The following is a 21,795-nucleotide window of genomic DNA, read 5'->3' on the forward strand; positions in this document are numbered from 1 at the left end:
CTGCATTGTTGGGTGTTTTAATGGACTTTTAATGGACAAGCATACAGGTCTTTGGAAAATGCCTTAAGACAACATGACCTCCCTTGGTCTAATGAAGATGATGAGGGATGTTAAATGGCTCAAATGAAAGCAGAGTTTCTGCATAAAACCTTATATTGTCACATTGATGGCCTGGTTTATCAGCTTAAAAATAGTTTTTGTTTTTCAAAGACTTCATTTTGAAGACAAATACATGTCTAATCTCTATGAAACTGAATCCTCTTAAAAATCTGTGAATTCACACATTAATAATGATGGACTTAAGCTATTTTAATGGAAATTTAAGTAAGTAAAATTTAAACAACACCTTAATGTGGCTGAAGAAAATAACATTATCCCATAATTCATATCTAAAACACCTTAAGACTCTGCATACATTTTTCTTTATTCCTTATGGCAAAGGACTTCTGCTTATATTTAAATTAGAATAGTTAACAAGTTAAATGCAGAGTACATTTATTTCCTGTACAAAGTTCACTTACTCCAATGAAAATGTAAATTAATTATTTTAGGGAAACAAATTCTTAATTTTTGCTTCTTTTTCAAATTCAAAGGATTTTTAAATGAAAGGATTTTAAGGTGTATCTGTTTTCAAATTAATGAGGCTATTGGTTTTGATGATAAACAAATGTCAGTGGTGACAATCTGTGTAGTTGTTATCAAGCTCTTTCATTCCCAATCATAAATGTGGATAAAAGAGATAAAATCCCTCCACAATATTTATTGAGATAATTTAGTTTGGAACACAGTGGTGCCCCTGGCCAACAGTGCCATCTCTATGCAGAGCTAAGCCGACTATCAACTGTCGTATACAGACACTATGTTTCTAACAAAAGCTCTTCCCCAAAATATTGAACAGTTCAATCAATACTAAAAACTACCAAGCCAAACATAAGTTTTTGCCTTAATCTTACTTTTATTTGATGATATCATATGACTTCTGCGAGTCAATGCGTTGTTTGACATCCTCTGTGGTCTGAACATCTTGTATAATACATGAATTAATTTTCTGTGTGCTTCTGAAGCCACCCCCGGGTGCAGTGTCATGATCAATAAGCCTCTCCTGTCAGAAGCACTTTGCAGAGTCACTGTAGAGCTGCTGCTCTCTGACCTCTTCCCCCCGAGAAAGTTGCTTGTTTCAGAATGATTGGCCTCACAACAGAAGAGCAGACTCTGAGGACAGCTGGAGGGGTCCCACTCTTAATCTTCTTGTGATAACGTGCCCAGCCTCCCTCCACCAGCTCTACTGCCTCGGGCCTGTTATAGCCACCCTTACTGAGTAAAACATAACTGGCCTGTGTGTATCCAGATGCCTGTGTTGAATAAAATAAGAAATGTCTCAGCCTATTAAGGCAGCATGGCTTCCGAAATGTGTAATTGAATCTAAAGAGCCTTTCTAGGGCATGTGAAATGACACATTTTAGAGATTTGATCACACTGGTCACACAACAGGGAGCCAGACATCACTACCTTGGTAGAGTCAGACTCCACACACATAAAACTTTATGTTTTCTTTTGCTTAGACATTGAATCTTGGGGCTTCCTACCATCTTCAAAGTTCAACTTTGGAGAGGTTTCATCAGTGCAATCTGTTGTGACTCACATACTGTATAAACTTGTACAGTATGTGAGCTGTTGTTTTTTGTTTTTCTCTTTTATTTTGTTTTGACATGACCACTAAGTGCATCCGTGGGGAAATGATTTTCTTCTTGTTATTTCATCAGTTTGTGTTATTAGTTTTCTTTTCATAAATTGTTGATGCTGAAATGTTTTCACAACTACGAGCAAAAACACTGAACATATTTTAATGTCACATTGTCACTGGTTCCTGTTTAATGCTTTTCTTCTGGCCTCTCATCCCCCGTGTCTCCTGCATTCAAGCTCCTGCATGTCTTCACCTCTTTGCCAGGTTGTCTTCATGCCTGCCTGTGTCCAGACTCTGCTGTGATTAGGTCTAAAGTGTGTTGCTGATTTCCTACATTTGTTAAACAGTGTTTTAAATTCTCTCATTCCACAGCCTGATGATGCAGTAAATATAATAACAGACTTATTAATTTCTCTGCATTTGGGTTCAAGCCACAACTTAACATTGGGTGGTTTTCCTTTGTAATTAGACTCCACAGAAATTATGTTTTGACATTTCTCTGTAAAAAACCTGACTTGTGGTTTTCTTCACCAGACCAGTGTATTTCTGTGTTGTGTTTTTCATCCAATGGAAAAAGTAGTTAACAATCACTGGATCTGAATTGTGTTGATCATAATTTATGATTTTATTAAGTTGTTCTAGTGAATTACTGGGTGTCTTCTTACAGCCTGCTGATATGAAACGTAGATATTCTGCTTGAAAATAGGACTGTGCAGTCCTCCAAGTTGGTAAAGACACCAGATAAATTTCATCATTATCCTGTTATTTCCATCTCACAGAGACATGTCGTGTTGCTGAATGGGTGACAAGGTCCTAGTCACCTTACACACCCTGTGAAGCTCCCCTCCATTCATCTCGTGCAGGACAGGGTCCCACAGCAGAGTGGCAAGGATGTACCAGGAGGTGGCCTTCCTTGCAGGCAGCACTGACCACCAGTTCACCACCTTCCACTTCAACCGTGTGGAGAATCCACAGGAGGTCACATCCAAGAAGGGTCTGTTCTACAAGCGAGCCCAGCTCCTGCTTCAGCCTCAGCCCCGTCAACAGGATGGAGATGAAGTTGGCCTGGCTGACAGGGCAGCCATTATCAATGTCGGAGGTATCAAGTACCGCATCCCTTGGTCAACATTGGACGAGTTCCCCTTGACACGCCTGGGCAAGCTGCGCAGCTGCAGCAATGAGGCTGAGATCATGGATGTGTGTGATGACTATGACGGCAGCCGCAATGAGTATTTCTTTGACCGGAGCCCATCAGCTTTCCGCACCATTGTCACTTTCTTGGCAGCAGGGAAGCTGAGGCTGCTGAGGGAGATGTGCGCCCTGTCCTTTCAGGAGGAGCTGCTGTACTGGGGGGTGGAGGAGAACAACCTGGACTGGTGCTGCCTGAGGAAGCTGCGGCTAAGGCAGGAGGAGTACAAGGAGCAGCAGCGACTGGAAGAGGAGGAGACTGAGCTCACCTCTCCTCAGTCCTGTGAGGAGAGCCAGCAGCCTCCCGGAGTGGGGGCACAGGAAGAGACCCGTACAGGGGGCTGCATGCGAAGGCTGAGGGACATGGTGGAAAACCCCCACTCCGGCCTACCAGGGAAGATCTTTGCCTGTCTGTCAGTGTTATTTGTAGCCATCACCGCTGTGACACTATGTGTCAGCACCATGCCTGATCTCAGAGAGGAGGAGGAGAGGGTGAGTTCACAGGTCTCTCCTTTAATCAGACTTTGTAATAACTTTTTACTTTGACTTTCACATTCAATTTAAGTTATCCAAACTCATATACTGATCCGCATAGTGAGTTTCTGGAATGAAGTCTTAACAACCCTAATGAAATTCATCAGCACCAAATTCAGCAGGATCAAAGTAACCATGGTCAATCACACAAACATACGAAAGTAAAACTGATTTTTAGGGTTAGACAGGGTTAACCAATTTTAGAAAATGAAAAACATAATAGTAATGGAATATTAAATATTATGACTTTTACAGGGTTTCTGTGGTGTTTCAGTGCAGAAGAAAATTGTTAAAACCATCACAATCCTTAACAGGGTTTTATGATAAACACCACAGTAATGACAAGACACAAAACTGTGGTGTGAAGGAACCCCAGTCACAGGATTTCATTTTCTTCAGCCTAAGGGATGTGTGTGCTTCTGAGCTGCTGCAGTAGAATTGAGATTATGTTTATGCAGGAGCCCACATACCGAGTCTTCCTGAGCGTTACTGTAAATCATCGTGACAGAGGCAGAGGCAAAGGCTCAGGGACAACGAGGCTTCCTCTCCATTTACTTGAATACCACATCATTGTGTACCTTCCCTCACTGTTGCAGCACCATACATACATACATCCATAGCAACATGTTCTCCCATATGTGCAATAACTGGCATTGCATGCATAAAATGAAGATAGTAAAAAGGCTGTATATTCACGGATCTTCAAATGAATGAATAGTGTTGTCTGTATTGCAAAACCCCACAGCTATTCTCTCCATGCAGTTGATTTTACTTGACCTCCTTCCAAAATGAATATGAAATAAGCTCATTATTGTTATATAACATGATGATTGTGCAAATAGAAATAGCAGCTATGAAATCTTAATCCATACAGTAAAAGGCTTGTTTGCCTAAACCCTATCTAGATGAGATGACCAGTAAACAAAATGTTAGCTGTAAATAGAAAATACTTTCATTTTCCCTTTAAGTTATCAATTAGGTAAATGCATTTTAAGTGTGGACTATATATTGTTTTAACCATAAGATTCTGCTCATACACAAACATTTTACCATTAAAACAAATGTGTTTCTTCTACAGAGAATGTTGGAATAGCGCTGATTTGAAAATGTAATGAAATATGTTAATTTACTGTTTTCCTGGGTGTGACACGTGAGAGGGGCCGATCAATACCAATTTTATGTTTGTGCTTTAATTTACGGAGCTGGAGCCAGGATGTGGCCCAGCTTAGTACCAAGACTGACAGCAGAGTGGAACAGCAATCCTGCTCTGTCCACAGAGGAAAACAACACTTTAAAACTCACTTAGTAGCATTTTCTTACAAAGTTGCTTGATATAATCAATAATATGTAAATGCATGATCTCATTATGCTGTAAGTTGCATAATCTTTAAAGAGCCTATCCCAGCTCTCTTTGGGTGAAAGGCAGGGGTTCAACCTGGACAGGTCACCAGTCCATCACAGAAATAGCAAACACTGTATAGATAATTCAAAGAAAAGCTGGAAATTGCTTAGTAAACATTTCTATACAACATGATGATACTCATAACAGTCTCTGGTCTCCAATTAGGTCTGAAAGTAAGAGCAGAGCACTTGTTGCTGTGTTTCACTTTCATCTTGCAAGAAGAGAAATATTGCTACCTCCATCTTTTCTTCCCACTAACTACATGTTGTCACAGTACATGACAAGTAGAGCAAAAAAAAAAAAAAAAAAAAAAAAAAAAAAGAAAAGCCTATTAAAGCTGACGATGCCTTTCTCCTGAGCCTTTTCATGTCCACCTTCTCCACTTCAGAAAGCCTCTGCAATCTGGCTCCAGAGAGTCTTTGTGTCACACTAATTCACCTCTGAAATGGCATCAACAGACCAGAGTATGATTAAAGAAGAGCCCTGCAGCTTCTCCCTAAAAGTCAATCAGAAAAACAAAGTGGTTGAAAGAGCAGTCAAATTAAGTGTCAGCTGTCATTACACAGCCATGAATCTGCATATTTATCTATTTGAATCAGAAGTGAAATGTCTATGATTAAAGGCTACACTATGTTTCAAACTCCGGACAGGTGAAAGCAGTCATTGTGGCGCCAATTAGCCAGCCAGAGATGCCTGAATAAGCGAGTCTCGCTCCTCGTGCAGGAGAACATAAGGTGGTGGTGGTGGTTCATTAGGAGTGAGAACCCAAGCTGAACCAGCAATAGGCGGAAACCTCAAAGTGCAAGGGTTTATGGGTATAATGAGGTGACTATGTTATTTTGAAAACCCAGCACAACAAAATGAAGGAGGAAAACTATAGTTTGCTACTTCTTCACAACCACCATAAATACTAGTAGAGATGGTAAATTAAAAAGAAAAAACAAACTAAACACCATCCCCAAGTTGCTGCCTCTCCAGGTGAGGTGGCACATTAAAATAGTTTGTCCTAACAGTATTTTGACTAGTAATTGGGCCAGATGAACATAAATAAACACAACAAGACAATTGTATGAACAATAAAGGTGAGATCACATATAACTTCCTACTGCTATGTTCCCAGCAGCTGTGGTGTGTATCGAGGTGTCAGACAGACCCCATTGCCATGTTAGGACTGGAGTTTGTCCTGGCTCAGAAAACATCTGTATGGGCTTTACTTCCTGCATTATCTTGATCCATGCCAGTGTCAAGCAAAGCCTTTATGTAGGTAAACACTTTGACTGAGTCCAGATCAACTTGGCGAATGGCTTTTACTGATGAACACATTTCTAGTCTGCCCCATATGCTCTTCCATTACAAAGCGTTCTAATGGCTCTTAGCTTTAAACCTGCCCATTTAGAAATCAAAGCATTAAATGATAACTGTTTAAGATACCCTTTTCCAGTTATATATTGTGTACTTGCTATGTGTAAAGTTCTTGAGGCTTTGGAATGAAGTACTGCATGTTATATATACTGCTTTGCAAACCTCCCTTCAGTTTTTAGGCACTATGATGTGATACCATTGTATCTGCCATTCAGAAACCTTGGGTTTAAATATTACTTGGAGTATTCAATCAATATGAAAAAATAATTCCAACAAAGTAACTATTATTGATTCAAACATAACCTTTTAAATTTTTTTTGCCTTGTGTTAACAGCAGACTCTCCGCTCTGTTTTCTGTCTTCACCAACCCTCAGGGGAAATATGCAGGCTGTTGAGCTGCAAAGTGCTACAGTATGTTTACCAAGTACTCACTTACTTTGCCTTTCTGCTGGTTGGTGCTGGGAAGGTTTTAGGATTTGAAGATTTGAAGCTGAAAACAGCTGCCTACTGCAAGTGAAAACATTTCTATGAGAACTGTCAAAGCGAATCAACACAGTAAATCTATGAGCTAAAATATATATCTAAAAAAATAAAGCTAGGACACTCATTAGAGCTGAGGGGAACTGCAATGGTTGGTTAATAATCTCTGTGTGGTTTTATCAATACAACCTCTTTCACATACAAGAACTCATGAAACCAATTGTTAATATAAAAATATTGATTTTAGCTCCTTTAACAACCTGCCCAGCTGGAATGATTCCACAGAAATTAATTCTAGCTTTCCAGACATCTCAACATTTTTATTTACTGGTATACAAAGTCATCTTATGAAACTTTCAAACATGGATTCTGGTCCTAATTCAATTGAGTTGCAATGCAACCTAAACCTAGGGAGTGGCCATCTCTTTGCACTCGGTCACTTGAGCCGGACAAACCAGAAGTTTTTAAGAAGCAGCCCGTGATTGAAAGCACTTAGCCTCTCTGGCTAATCTAATGTGGCTCTTAGAGAAACATTCAGTGGCTGGCAGATCCTTCTCTCTCACACAAGTAAAAAATAAAAAGAAGCTTTATTGCTCATCACATTTTATGGTCCCTCATCCACAGTCTCTGGATGAATAGGGGTTTAAAGTGTTTTGTAGAGTTCTTCCCTCAGAACTGCTTGCTCAGTTCACATAAGCATCTTTGAAAACTATTTACTTGTCCCATTTATCTCCTGCAAGAGCCCCAGCTATGGATTTAACCTTTCACGGACTCTGTTCATTCTTCACAGCTCCAAACCCGTGCACATGGGTGGAAGAGAAATGTGTGCAAATAATGTCAGAAAACACTGAGAATTTTGTCTCAGCCCATGCTGTAAACATCACTCATCCCCCCTGACAGTGACTTAGACGTTCTGCTGCTTCAGACTGGTGCAATGATTTGTATTTCTCATCCAGGGTTTGGTAAATAATTTCCAGGAAGTGGGTTTTATTTCTTTCCTACCATACAAACAAGGTGGGGCCCCACCCATCAGTTTTTATGCACATTTTAAATTTGTGCATAATAAAACTGCACCACCTTAGTTACAATGTGGATGCTATTTTGGAGATTACAGCAGTTTTTGTAAAAATACTGCTAATCTGCATGCTAGTATTTGTTTTTGTATTTTACAGTTTTGAAAAAGTTCAGAAAGTTCAAGCAATAAATGTTTTGTCCATCTGTTGGTTCAACTATGATTGGCTGCACAAAGCTTAGCACAACTGGGTCAAAGTTCAGTAAATGTACACTTACCGCACTCACAGTCTGCACAGTCGTCATTTACACAGAGCCGTTACGGTTTTTCTGCCATAATGAGAATACGACTTAGCACCTTATACAGCCAGTTCCACCAGTAGCCCAGTCCACTGAGACTGTCCCCAGACGCTTTATAAAAATATGAAATACAGAAAAGTCATTAATAATGCTAGACTCACCTAACAATGATGAGTGTCTCCATTCATTTATAGCTATACAGCAAAAATATATACGTTTAAATGGATAATGCAGTGTGATTATAAGAGCAATGAAAAGATGCATCAGAAACTGTGATTTAAAAATTTAAAAGCTTACAATTTCTGTGACTCAAAAAGTTAGGCTAAAGGTTTGAGAACTAATACTGATCAGAGTAAGTGACCTAACTGCTGCCTTTGAATCTAAAGCCCATTCAGATGTGGTTCTAACAACAGCTAGCACTAAAATCAAGCTTTTCCTCTAGTAGCAGACGAGGTAACCTTCACAATCCGAGGATAAATGATGGTAAATGTAATGCATTTTTCTTGCCCTCTGGCCTCTTAACACTAGCAGCTGTGCTTACTGTAATTAGTCCTCTAGGCAAAGCTGATCAGCCTCTCAACACATGAAGAGGGACCACCATAGACTCACCAATCAGTAACATAAATGCATACACATTAGTAAACATTTTCTGCTAGAGTAGCCTTCCATTAATTGAAAACAATGTCCAGTAATAGCCAATATGGTTAGTCTTTTTTTCCAGTGTAACCACGAAGAAAGCACTTAGTGTAGAAAAGATGAGGGATGCTGACTGATGGTTCGCCCAGGATTTAAGCATACAGCTATGCCAAAATCCAATCAAAGCATGCAGAGGACTTTTTTTTAAAATCCCAGGACACTGAGCTTTCAACTCAAGTGGAATACAACTCCAAATATTTTATTTTTAATGCAGACATTTGCAGCCCAATTGTGCTGAAATGATTTGACTACTTTCTAAAGCAACCAACTCAGTATGAAATCCTGCTGTAGAGAAACTAATATAAATGTTAAAATTGGACCACTGTTATTTCTGTCCTCCCTCTCTGTTCTTTCTGTCCATCCATTATAGTGGTCTATCATAACATGGGGAAGGAGAGAGAGTGTCAGGCATCATTATCAATGGTACTTTAGGTTAGGTTAGATTAGATGAACTGTAATAACCACCATAGGGAATTTGGTTGTTACAGCAGAACAGGATATAAATGGGCACAAAGTGTGGAGGCACAATGTTCCTGTTGTTGCAGACTGAAACTGTTCAGCACTGTCAGGTCTATAGATGGGACAATGCATTGGGATGTTGATAACTTTAAATACAGATAGCAGGCTGTCAGCAGAATAGTAGGTAATGTGACTGCATTAAGGAGGGTAAATGTCTATTCATTTACATATAGAACAGCATTATGTGCTCTGACAGCTGTTAAAGACTCTCGACTGCAGGTTTAAAGAAATAAATGTGTCCAGGGTAGAAAGCACTGGCTGTAAAAGTCCTCTTGCTCACTCCAAACAAATGATCATAATAAATACATGGTGACAAGCAGCAAATGTACTTAGATTGAGGCCTGTGCTCTGTGTGTGAGTTATTCAAGGCTATTCAAAAATGAATGAATTTACTACATTGTTAAAAAATGTTAGTCTCTGGAGCTGTGGTGTTTGGTCAGACCTCTGAATCTCACCAAAGACAGTATTAAATGAAATATTTTAAAGGTTCCAAAGTAATAATGATTATTAACCTTGGGAGTAGAGTAATGTATAAACCAAGGAAATGTCTTAATATATAAGATAAGACAGCCTGGTTTTTAGTGACAAACTGGATTTATAACAGAATATTATATGGCCACTGTGAGAAATGAATACACAAGGACCAGGTCACTAGGCTCTTAACTTAATAGGACCACTGGTGATCTTTATTAGGATTTTTGTAAAATGACTTGGGCACGTTTCTTTGGCACCCTGCTCTTCAGATTTGCTGTCTCTGCTATTACATCCTGGTAACTTCCAGTAATCTCAGACCCAGTATTCAATGTCACAGATTTTATATTGAATGAAATCATTCCCATCTTAGGGTAGTAGAATTAAGATGAGGATAGAAAAGTACCCTACAGCACTTATATAAGCAGTAGACCCCGAATGCCTTGTGCTGATGATGAAATGTAGCAGCTTAGTAAGGTAGTACTAATAGTTATTGAATACATTGTTAATAGTGGGGTGTGATAAACCATAATGCACTGGGTGAGTGGTGGGATACAACATGGACTAAAAATAGACGGACTAATACACTCACTTTCCATCACACAGCTTTAGCACTGCTCGGCTTCACTCGGTTTTGGTCATTTTCCATTACCCCGACATGGGTGGGGTCATGATAACACAGCGTCGCAAAACTGACGTGGCATCCTTTATACAAGACATAAATACATAAACAATGTAGGCCCTCGAGGTGGTGGTATACCTGCTGCTTGGTCTGTGGCTTTTTGTCACACTCAAGGTTTTTGTTTTGTTCTTGTCACTCACCTGTTTGACTCTTGTGTCTGACATGGTTGGACCAGGATCGGACGTAGCGCTCATGACTCTTCTAGTGACGTCACTGGCCAATCAGTGGCCTGCAGTCTGTTGACGTCACATTTTGGACTTTTGACTTAGGAGGTACTAAAAAATGCCTGAACCAGGTACTATCCCCTAATGGAAAACCCAAAAGACAGAGTTGAGTCGAATGCACATTGAACCTTTAAGCTGTTTTTGCGTGTCTTAGTTGAATCATGCCAGAAGCATCAATAAGACAAGGAAAAGAAAGTCTTTTGGTTTCTTTTACTTACCAGCCTTTACTTTATTAGCAGCACTAACAATGTAAATAGAGTAAAAATATTTAAGACTGAACACAATTCGCCTGGCAGGTTGCACTTCATGGGCATGAATGTCAACAGCAAAATAAAATGCACTTTTTCAGAGAAATACATCTTTTTTGTATTAATTTTGTGTTTAAACATTTAAAACAGGTGAAACCTAGACTTAGTGATTTATTCTGACAATTCATCACATACATAGAAAACAAAGCCTTCATGCTGTTGTATATCTGTAATAACACTCTTGATTCGTGAAGAGGCCTGGTAAGGTGGTTTCTGGAAGAAAGGGAAAAGTTAAAACTCAATCTGTGCAGCAGAATAAACACACACTGAGCACACACAGCAGAACCCAGTGAGGTGAACAAATGAGGGTGGTAAATAAATCCATTAAAAGCCTGGGCGTGTCCAAGACAGGCTCAGCTCAGCACTTGTAGTCGGCCTGTTCGTTGAGTCATAGCCTCTCCTACTTTCTGTGGTGTTCAGAGGGGAGCCGTCACTTCCTGCATTGTTTGGTTTGCATGCTTGTCTTCAGCTGTGACAGGGTCAGAGTACCCTGATCGTTGAGATGGATAATTGTATGTCTAATTTGATCCTCTGTGGGTCTGCGTGCATCAGAGGCAGTTCGGTGTGGAGAGGGGGGTGGGAGTCGAGTGGAAAACGCACTCAGCCTGAAAGCTTCTGAGTGAGAACAATACAAACACACTGGTGAAATTCGGTGAAAGACAGTATCAGTTGCGATGTGTCACGAGCAGACAGATTCCCTTGTGGATGCTGAAGAGCAGAATGACAGAAGAAGAGTTAAATATGTTAGTTAGCATGTGAAAATAAGTGAGCTCCTTATGGATTTGGAGGGTAGAACATTTATCTGTTTTGGCTTCTGTCTCGTTTTACTTTGGATGTGAAATGACAGCATGTGGTTAGAGGGTGGATTTGAAACCAAATGAGAAGCTTTGTGCCGCAACTTCACATCAAGCTTTAAGTTCACCACAGTAGTTACAGCTGACAAATTTGGACAAAGAAAGACGTTTAGACAGAGAAACAATAATATGGTATATAGCCTCACAGAAAGCACAGGCTGCATTACAAAGTATAAAATTATTGAAGCCTATAATCTATCCAAATATTTTGGCCTTTGAAACACGCAGCAATGCAAAAAGTGTTTTGCATTTAGAATTCAATGGAAATCTCCTCAAACTGAAGCTTACAATCTGAATATGAAGTTAAACAGACCCAAAGCAGAACTATTTCCATTTCAAACCAACATCATTTATTTCTTTGCAGTTTGAGTTTGTGTTGCACTCCTACAAGGTTTTCTCTGGGTGCACAGGTTTTTTTTTAATTTGCAGAGCCAAAGTTGTTGGTTGCAAATCAAAAACTTTTGCAATTTCAAATCTTTGGGTTGTGTCTCTGAGTACAACACATTGGGATGGGTGAGGCATAATACTGCGTCTCTAATGGCCAGTGGACAGTGAGCCACTATTCAATTCAATTCAATTCAATTTTATTTGTATAGCGCCAAATCACAATACAAATCATCTCAAGGCACTTTACAAAAACTAAAACTAAAAACCCAACAATTCCCTTATGAGCAAGCACTTGGCGACAGTGGAGAGGAAAAAACTCCCTTTAACGGAAGAAAAAAACCTCCAGCAGAACCGGGCTCAGTTTGGGCGGCCATCTGCCTCGACCGGTTGGGGTGAGTGGATAGAGCAGAGAGAAAAGAACAGCAACAATAAACAACAAATAGACACTGCAAGTTGGTGGGGCCAGTAACTGCACATCAGCGATAAACAGCTCCAGGACCAGGGACACCTGCAGAAGGTACAGAGAGAGAGAGAGAGAGAGAGAGAGAGGGAGGGAGAGAGCACAAACTAGGGGAGAGAGAGAGCACAAGGTTAGTGAGATTCAGTGGTGGAATATACATGAGGTGGGAGAGAAGGGGGGGGGGGGGGTAGGGTAGGGGAGCTCAGTGCACCGATGGTCCTCGGGCAGTCTAGGCCTATAGCAGCATAACTAACTAAGGGATGGTTCAGGGTTGCCTGAAGCCAGCCCTAACTATATGCTTTGTCAAAGAGGAAGGTTTTAAGTCTAGCCTTAAAAGTACAGAGAGTGTCTGTCTCCTGAACCCAGGCTGAGAGCTGGTTCCACAGGAGAGGAGCTTGATAGCTAAAGGCTCTGCCTCCCATTCTGCTTTTGAGAACTCTGGGAACCACAAGTAGACCTGCACTCTGAGAGCGAAGTGGTCTATTGGGATAATATGGTACTATGAGGTCTTTAAGGTATGAAGGAGCTTGATTATGAAGGGATTTGTATGTGAGAAGAAGGATTTTAAATTCTAGTCTATATTTTACAGGGAGCCAATGAAGAGAAGCCAATATAGGAGAAATATGATCTCTCTTGCTAGTTCCTGTCAGGACTCTGGCTGCGGCATTCTGGATTAATTGGAGGCTTTTTATTAAGATATTAGGACATCCAGATAGTAATGAGTTACAGTAATCTAGCCTCGAGGAAACAAATGCATGGACTAGTTTTTCTGCATCATTTTGAGACAGGATGTTCCTAATTTTGGAAATGTTGTGCAGGTGAAAGAATGCAGTTCTAGAGATTTGTTTTATGTGTGAGTTAAAGGACATGTCCTGGTCAAAAATAACTCCAAGGTTTTTTACAGTAGTGCTGGAGGCCAGGGTTATGCCATCTAGAGTAGCTATAATTTTAGAAAAGTTATTTCGGAGGTTTTTAGGCCCAAATATAATGACTTCTGTTTTCTCCGAGTTTAAAAGTTAAAAGTTACTGGTCATCCAAGCCTTTATGTCAGTTAGACAGGCTTGAAGTCTGGTTAACTGGTTTGTGTTAACAGGTTTAATAGATAGATATAACTGAGTGTCATCCGCATAGCAGTGGTAATTAATAGAGTGCTTCCTAATGATATAGCCACTAGTGACTTTCACTGGAGATCTTCCTCCCACAGTATAAAGTCATAAAGTTTAGGTTGATTGTTGAGTCTAAATTGTCCCTAGGTGTGGGTTTGATAGACTGGTGATCCTTCCAGGGTGTAAACTGCCTCTCCCCCACTGCCAGCTGGGATTAGCTCCAGCCCCATGGGACTGTGGGTAGCAGGAATAAATGAAAGAATAAAAATGATTATTATTGTCTTAGTATAATATGTGGTTTAAACTATGCCTTAGAATATAGTATGTCATGGATATTATGTGATGAAAGGTATGCTTTAGTATATTATATGGTAAGAATGATACCATATTATAGTGTATGTGGTGTATATATAACATATAGTATATATTAGCATATCATGGAGGGCTGTATTCAAAATCACACTGAAAATCAAAAGGAAACTCAAAATCACAGGCTCATCCAAACTGCATCAATTTCACAGCAACTCATAATGTGACTCAGAAGTGAGTATGACCCAGTGTGCCTTTATGCACTTCCAAACAACTTCTGGGCTTATTCCTGATGAGTCAGTGGATGGTGTCCACTGCACCAGCGTAACCTCTGATAGATGTTCTAAAGGTTTCATCCTGGTATGTCACAGCAGTCAGGGTACTGTTGGCTATGACATAGAGGTCTGTGTGGCACTCCAAGGATATGTTTTCCCAGTCTCCTGGTATCTCCTCCGTGGTCATGAAATTGTGCTGAGAGACACAGAAAACCTTTTTGCAACTGCACGTATGGATGTACCATCTTAGAGAAACTGCAGGTATGGAGGTTCTGCATTACGCTACCAGTAGTGACATAGACACAAAACCTGAGAAGAGAAGGATAAGGAGAGAGTATTCGTCTGTGGCCACCACATGATAAACCTTCATACCTTTTGGATTGCCTTCTGTAGTTGCTCTGTAGTAGCAGGACATGTTATCCCAGGCTTCAGAAACTCCTGCAGGTCAACCTGGGCCAACAAAAGACTTTAAGAGCTGACTAACTCTGAAAGACACTGAAAGGCCCCTGTGAGCCCAGCACATTAAAGCTACATGCAACCTATAATCCAACACTCTGTAGGGGACTGTTACACTGGTACTCTCTTCATATGAACACAACATCTCATCTTGTCATCACATGTCTAGTCCCCAAATAAAAGACAACCCCCAGTTTCTCCAACCTAATTTCCAGAAAAACAACACATAGATAGAAGACTGCAGTATTCTGCCGCCCCTTTAACATTTTTGTGTATTTATATTGCTTCTTCTTCTTTTATTTACAATTCAAAAAATAGTTGGGGTTACTAAACAACACTTTCACATAAAGCCTGTGGAGATTAGACAGAAAACATTAGTATTTTGAGATAATATTAACTATCATGTTTATTAATGGATGGATACACCTTGAAAACTTGAAAAGTCTTAGGGGAAAATTTCTGACTGTGATTAACCCAAACATCTGCAATTTAAATGTCAGTAAAAATGAGCAAGTAATTCAACAGAGACACAGAGTTAGCAGACTATTATTCAGTATTTTGATCATGAAAACATTTCTTAACTCAGTACATTCAACGTTAGTACAATTTGCTCCTATTTGTGAGCTGTTACTTAAGCAATTTATTACTGCTGTTGGGCTTTAGCAAATTTGTTGTCTCAAATGCAGAAACTCTGGTATATACTGAATGTGTACTCTTAAAAATGTATGAGGTTCAATCTGAGAGAAGGGCCTTTTTTCCCTGTGTGAGCGGTCAGTCGGAGTGATGTCTCTATGGGGCAGAGCTGTTGACTGAGCAAATGGGATATGGTTTGCTCACATATTCACACCTGGAGATGTGAAAGTTTTAAAAGTGCCTGAATAGGGTTTTCTTGACTGTTTCCACATGTTTTAATTAATCCACACATAATTATCTGAAACAATTAAAGCAAACTAGGTTTTTTGATCGTTAATAATATTTAAGTAGAAACAGTAAAATGAAAACTCATTTTCTTTTTTTCTCCTCCAGGGGGGAACTTTGATTTAACAACCATGTAATTTCTTATAATTATATTTTCAAATATTTATGAACATTATTTCAGCAGTCTTGAAAAATAGAGAAAAGTATGCATTAAAGGAGAGAATATTTCAGTTTGGTAAGAAGGTTAGTTTCAGACATCAGCACTAGGAGTCAGTGAGGTTTAGTAGATGAGATAATCAAAGGCTTTGTTTTACACTTTATGAATCTTTTAGGACTTGCTCTACTGTATTTTGGTGTGTGAGAGAACAGACTCACCTTTTTGTTGAGAGATCAAGCACACCAGCATATTTTGTCAAAAACTAACCTGTGAGTCAAACAGGCTTTGAAACAGATTCTTAATTACTGACTTCATTCGATTCTCGTCATTTCACCTTCATCGTTTGAGTCCACGTCGCTCACTCACTGAAGCTCATCTCTATAACAGCCTTTAATGTCTGTCTTTGTGTGCTGTTTTTCCCTCTGCAGGGTGAGTGCTCTCAGAGGTGCTATAACATCTTTGTTCTGGAGACGGTGTGTGTCGCCTGGTTCTCGCTGGAGTTCCTGCTGCGTTTCATTCAGACTCAGAGCAAGTGTATGTTCCTGCGTACGCCTCTGAATGTCATCGACGTGGTGGCCATCCTCCCCTACTACATCACCCTCATTGTGGACTCTCTGTCAGTGGGAGGGAAACCTGCAGGTTCTGGGAACAACTACCTGGAGAAGGTGGGGTTAGTTCTCAGAGTTCTGCGAGCTCTGCGGATCTTTTATGTGATGAGATTGGCCCGGCATTCCTTGGGCTTGCAGACGCTTGGCCTAACAGTGAGGAGGTGTACACGTGAGTTCGGCTTGCTGCTGCTTTTCTTGTGTGTGGCCATGGCCCTTTTCTCGCCCCTGGTGTTCCTAGCTGAGAGTGAAATGGGTGCCAAGCAGGAGTTCACTAGCATCCCCGGGAGCTACTGGTGGGCCGTCATCTCTATGACCACAGTGGGCTATGGAGACATGGTACCCAGAAGCATCCCTGGCCAGGTGGTGGCGCTCAGCAGCATCTTGAGCGGCATCCTCCTCATGGCTTTCCCTGTCACGTCCATCTTTCACACCTTCTCTCGCTCCTACGTGGAGCTAAAAGAGGAGCAGAACCGGGCGATGAGGCAGAAGCCAGACTCACAGGACAGCACCAAGTCCCAGAATAGCGAGGACTCTCAGGAGATGGACAGCTACCATGGCATCACAGAGGCCGTGTCCTCATCCGTGCACCAGAGGAAGTCCATGGCTGTACAGAGGCCTGCTGGGATTAGAGCACAAACTTAGCTTCTCTGCCTCTCTGTGTTAAGGTGGCGGTCAAAGATGACCTCAGCAGGACTGTTAACAGGGAGAAGATTTTCTGTCTCTCTGGAGCTTGATGTCTCTGCTTTGAGTGAAACACTTGTGCACCAGAGTGCATCTGAGTTTCCTAAGTTTTAGACGAGCAGCAGGCATCTTTCTTTCACTAAGCTGAATTTAAAACATTGCATACAATATAATAGTCATGACTAAACAGCTGAAGTCAAATGAGATTACAAACTGAGACAGTACTCTCACTGACTGTGATTCAGATGACATCTGTGCAACAGGGAACTCTAATACCAAAACAGCACGTTGTTATTTAGACCTCAGACTAAGAATTCATTTTTCTTTGTGTAGCTGTAGCTTGAGAGGATTGTTTTAAATACTAGTACTGTATTTACTAAGGTGGAATGCATTTTAATACTGATGTAGGATACTATCCCATTCACTCTGTGATGTATTTTACCATCCATATTGTAGGTGTGGATTGACAAGTGTACATAATCTACAACACATCTATTTGCCATAAAGCAGAACCTATTAATCTCCAATATAATAACCCAAAACTAGTTTATCTGACAAAGGGCTACACTGTAGGGGAAGGTTTTTTTTTAAGGATAAGACAAGACAGGACCATTCTTATCTGACCTTACTTTATAGCTGACATGCTGGTGCTTTAAAAGTGAACATTGCTTGGCATCTTGGGAAATGTCCTTCGTTTTTGATTGGTTCACTAATTGAACTGGTATCACCCTCATATCTGTGTGCTGAAAATAAAGATACACTCAAGATTATCTTAGCTTATATTAAAAACTGGAAATGATGTAAGCACATCTGAAACACCTAGAAAAACCCCTAAAGCTCACTAAACAACACACAGGATCTTTTTTTGGTTGTATCCGCCCATAAAGCAGCCTCTAGAGGCTGTCTGGCAAGCTCACAGCGAGGTCAGGACTTCAAGAATTCCCTGCATCCAGCCACGAAAATAGCCAGCACAGAAAAACACAAATAGTTGTTTATACACGTTGGTATTTGCACTGATTAAATAAATAGGGTAGTCTGCTCTGTGTTAAGCAAAGGAAGTAACGCTATTATCTCTTACTTCAAATCAGAATTAAAGAAACCAGCTGCTGCAATATTTAACATGAGGATTTAGGAGAGATGTTGAACTTAGAAGGTAACACTTGGCAAAAGCAAGTAGGTTTATTTTCCTAAAATGTCTAATCATATGCTCTAAACATATGTTAGGAAGTTAGTTGGAGCCATGTGTAAAGATCAACATTGTAGATTTTGAGGGGGACAATTGATCATTGCCTCTGGGAATAGTAATTAACAAGAAATAACTAACTCAAGGAAAACATATTGGCTCTTCCCCGTAGCTTTTGACCACATCACAATCTTTATCAGTCAGTGGAGTTTACTCAGTCGTGGACTGGCCCAGCTGTCATCAGGTGACCTAAGAGAAAACACTGAAAAGGAAAAGAAAAAAAAAAAGAAAAAGGAAAACAGAACAGAAACACTAGAAACAGTGTTTGACACTGCAACAGGAAACTCAATTTTCTGAGGAAAGCCATGAGCTGCAGCTCAAAGGTCTGGAAAAAGCTATTAAATTTACCTCGGGTTAAGCGTTTTAGGTTGATTTTAGTTGTTGCCTTGCTAAGACAGTGCTGATCAACGTGACAAACAACTGGTGAAACTGTATTGAAATCTGATATGAAATTATATTACTCACTGGGTTATTTAGGATCCACAGAAGACGAATCTTTTTACAGCGTGTTATAAGTAAATTAAAAAATAATTGCAAGTTTATATTTCCTCACTTTTTGGATATCACCTGAGATTACTTTCAGTATATAGTAGACTGTGCACTGGTGGAGCTATCAGTTTGAGAAACATACATTACTACATTATGTCGAACAACCTCTTCCCATCCTCTGAGGTACTGGTGGATAAAAAATAATAGAGCCAGTAATTCTCTAAATAAAACAAAGTCAGAGACGCAAACACCAAAAACTGTAATTAGTTTGATTTTCTTCAAAGAGACTGACTGACAGCATGAAATATTACACATGCACCTTAGGCAAGTTAAAAACAACAGACCTGAAAAGTTAAGTCTAAACCAATTTCAGACATTGCAAATAATTTTTACAGTCTTACATGATTTCCTCTTTCTATAATTGCAAACACAGCACTTCATTTTCTTTATCTAGAGTGCCTTGTACTTTGAAGTGACACATTAAAAAACCATTTACCCAAATTGTTGTCAGGTTGGAACCAGTCAAAGCAGTGTGCGTGCTTGAGAGTGCAAATTAGGTTGAGATATTTATACTATAGCATGCAGGCTGTTAAGAGGTTTAGTCTCCTAACTCTGAATCGCAGTCACTAAATTAACTGGATCATTAAAAAACATGAAAATATTACAGAGAGCACTCTAAAGCTATTACATCTAGAATATTCAGATTTTAATTAAAATATTAAAATAGTGCAACGACATGATTTCAATAGACTTAAATGAATTGTGCCTTGTGGCATAAATCCATAGTGAAAGAACAACCAATTTTGAAAAAAATGTAATAAAGTTAGTAATGAATACAGGCCAATGTGGAGAGGCTTTGATTTAATAATTTATTCTACACAAGGACAGTCTTGAAATTGCGAGACACTGTGTTCTGTACTTGTGCACTGAGAACATCCTAAATGGGTTTGTCTGTTGCTTTTTTCATGTTTTTATTTCACATCTGTTAATAATAAATAACCACTGTTTCCAGGAGTGATGTTGGCTCAATGCACTGCAAATTTAATAAATGCTGACAGTACTTCAATGAAGTGTTCAACTTAAGATGAAAAAGTAGCATGTCCAAACAGTTCTCCTGTTCACACTTTATGCTGTCATGTCAATCCAGATATTAGACTGCTACAGAGAGGACTGTAGCAGTCTAATATCTGAGGACTCACAAGTTGATTTCATTGCATGGCTGTCATCTTCAGCAGTTCATTTTAGACACTTCAGAGTATGTTTCCAAAACTACAAACCTCAATAGAAAAACAAATAAATATAAAATTATATGTACACATGCAAATTCTCTTCCAAGAAGACTGACCAAGGACTTTGGTGTTGGCATTGATGTATGTATGTATGTAATGTATGTATCTATGTACTCATCCAGCAGACACACAGCAACATTATAATTAATTTGGACTTGCATGTATTGCCACGCCATGGGTTGAAGTTAAATATTCATTGTTCTTTTGCTTTGTTTTGGTCTCCACCATATCCTACAGGCTTGTGTTCATTAGCTAGTTACTAATTTAACGTATTCAAGCATCAGATTTCTCTGTACAGCCTAATAAAGTGGTGTTTATGGGGTTCTAGTAAGAGAAGATACAGGAAACTGGATGGTGGTGTCTTTTTTGTACCCTTTTAAAGACCAAAAACACAAGAAGAATAAGTTCATGAAATGGATTAAATCTTGTTTATCTGCTGTAAAATAAGGTGTAAATGTTAATATGTCCAGCTACCTAATTGACACTGACAGCAGTAATAACTGTAGAACTAATATCACTAAACAACACTGACATATCACATTTTAAGCTGATTTGGGAAACCTGTTTGCAAATGTCCAGCACATCCAGCAGTTCAGAGCAACAGTGTCATTCGTTTGGACCTGATGAATTTCAGTCCAATATTCACTTTCTGATCTGTTTTTAGTCTTTGCCAATTACTGAGTGAAATATCTGGCTTTTTTATTGGTTAAATCCCCCCTGGGTTTATCAGCTACTCACTAGCTTCAGAGCAGGTAGTGTGCACTGAGGTGTAGAGTCTTTCTGGTTTAAAAAATTGCTTCAGGAAGTGCAAATGAGAGGCTAGTAAACACTGGGACGACACTGGCTCTAATACAGGTGAAAATTCTCTTTAAAATGACTATGAGTTACCCCTTTTAATTTGATATGCCTGGATTATACAAAATATCAATTTCAACAACTTTAAGTCCAAATATTCCAGTGAAGCAGCCCCCAAACAGTTGAAGTGTAGCTGGTGAGTTTAATATATAATGTAGTACTTGCAAGTAACTTTTAGACAAGCACACGCACGTTAATACAAAGCACTGGAGGATTTGAAAAACTTCATCAGACATTTTACAGGGAAGCTCTCTCACTCCCACACATACTCCCCAGGCACTGAGCACAATTCACATTTTTACTTTGAGGCTTCCGCTGATTAATTCCCGACCTTGATTTTAAATAAGAGGCAGAGTTTAAACACATTCCTGTCAGTGTGGGCTCATGTGGTTGACTGGAAATATTTTCTGTGCATATACGTATTGCTTTCTGTGATGCAGATTTTCTCATTATCTCATGATTTTGTTGTGCAGATGCATGCAACAACGCACATCAACAAAAACAAACAAACAATGGATAAGTATTATTCACGTCAGTGGCCCATTTAAGAAAACACCTCTCCAAATCATCTTACCTATTCTTGTATACAGCATATCTGTCTAAATGTATCTATCTATCGTCTCCTCATTGTGTCCATCTAATCTGATGTTAAAGCCTAGCACATTATAATTTATGTGCTTATTATTGCTTCAGATATCATATGCCCAAAGCCCAAAGAAGGACCATGGCCAGTGGGCTTTGTTGTACCTCTGCCAGAGCTGCATTGCTGACAGGACTAACAGTGGATGTCTACACAACTGGAACAAACTCCTCCATCAAAGAAAACATAAAAACATGAGTCTCTCGT

At 39.6% G+C, this 21,795-nt stretch overlaps 1 protein-coding gene across 1 annotated transcript; it reads left to right on the forward strand.

Annotated features, from left to right (window-relative positions):
• The first annotated feature begins 2,575 nt into the window (after nucleotides 1–2,575).
• kcng2 (potassium voltage-gated channel, subfamily G, member 2) lies at nucleotides 2,576–17,033 on the forward strand. The gene is made up of 2 exons (XM_026300210.1): nucleotides 2,576–3,364; nucleotides 16,212–17,033. The coding sequence occupies exons 1-2, from the start codon at nucleotides 2,576–2,578 to the stop codon at nucleotides 17,031–17,033; spliced, it is 1,611 nt and encodes a 536-aa protein (XP_026155995.1).
• The last annotated feature ends 4,762 nt before the right edge of the window (nucleotides 17,034–21,795 follow it).

This window comes from Mastacembelus armatus, chromosome 11, assembly GCF_900324485.2.
Source record: "Mastacembelus armatus chromosome 11, fMasArm1.2, whole genome shotgun sequence".
In the NCBI taxonomy this organism is placed as follows: Eukaryota; Metazoa; Chordata; class Actinopteri; order Synbranchiformes; family Mastacembelidae; genus Mastacembelus; species Mastacembelus armatus.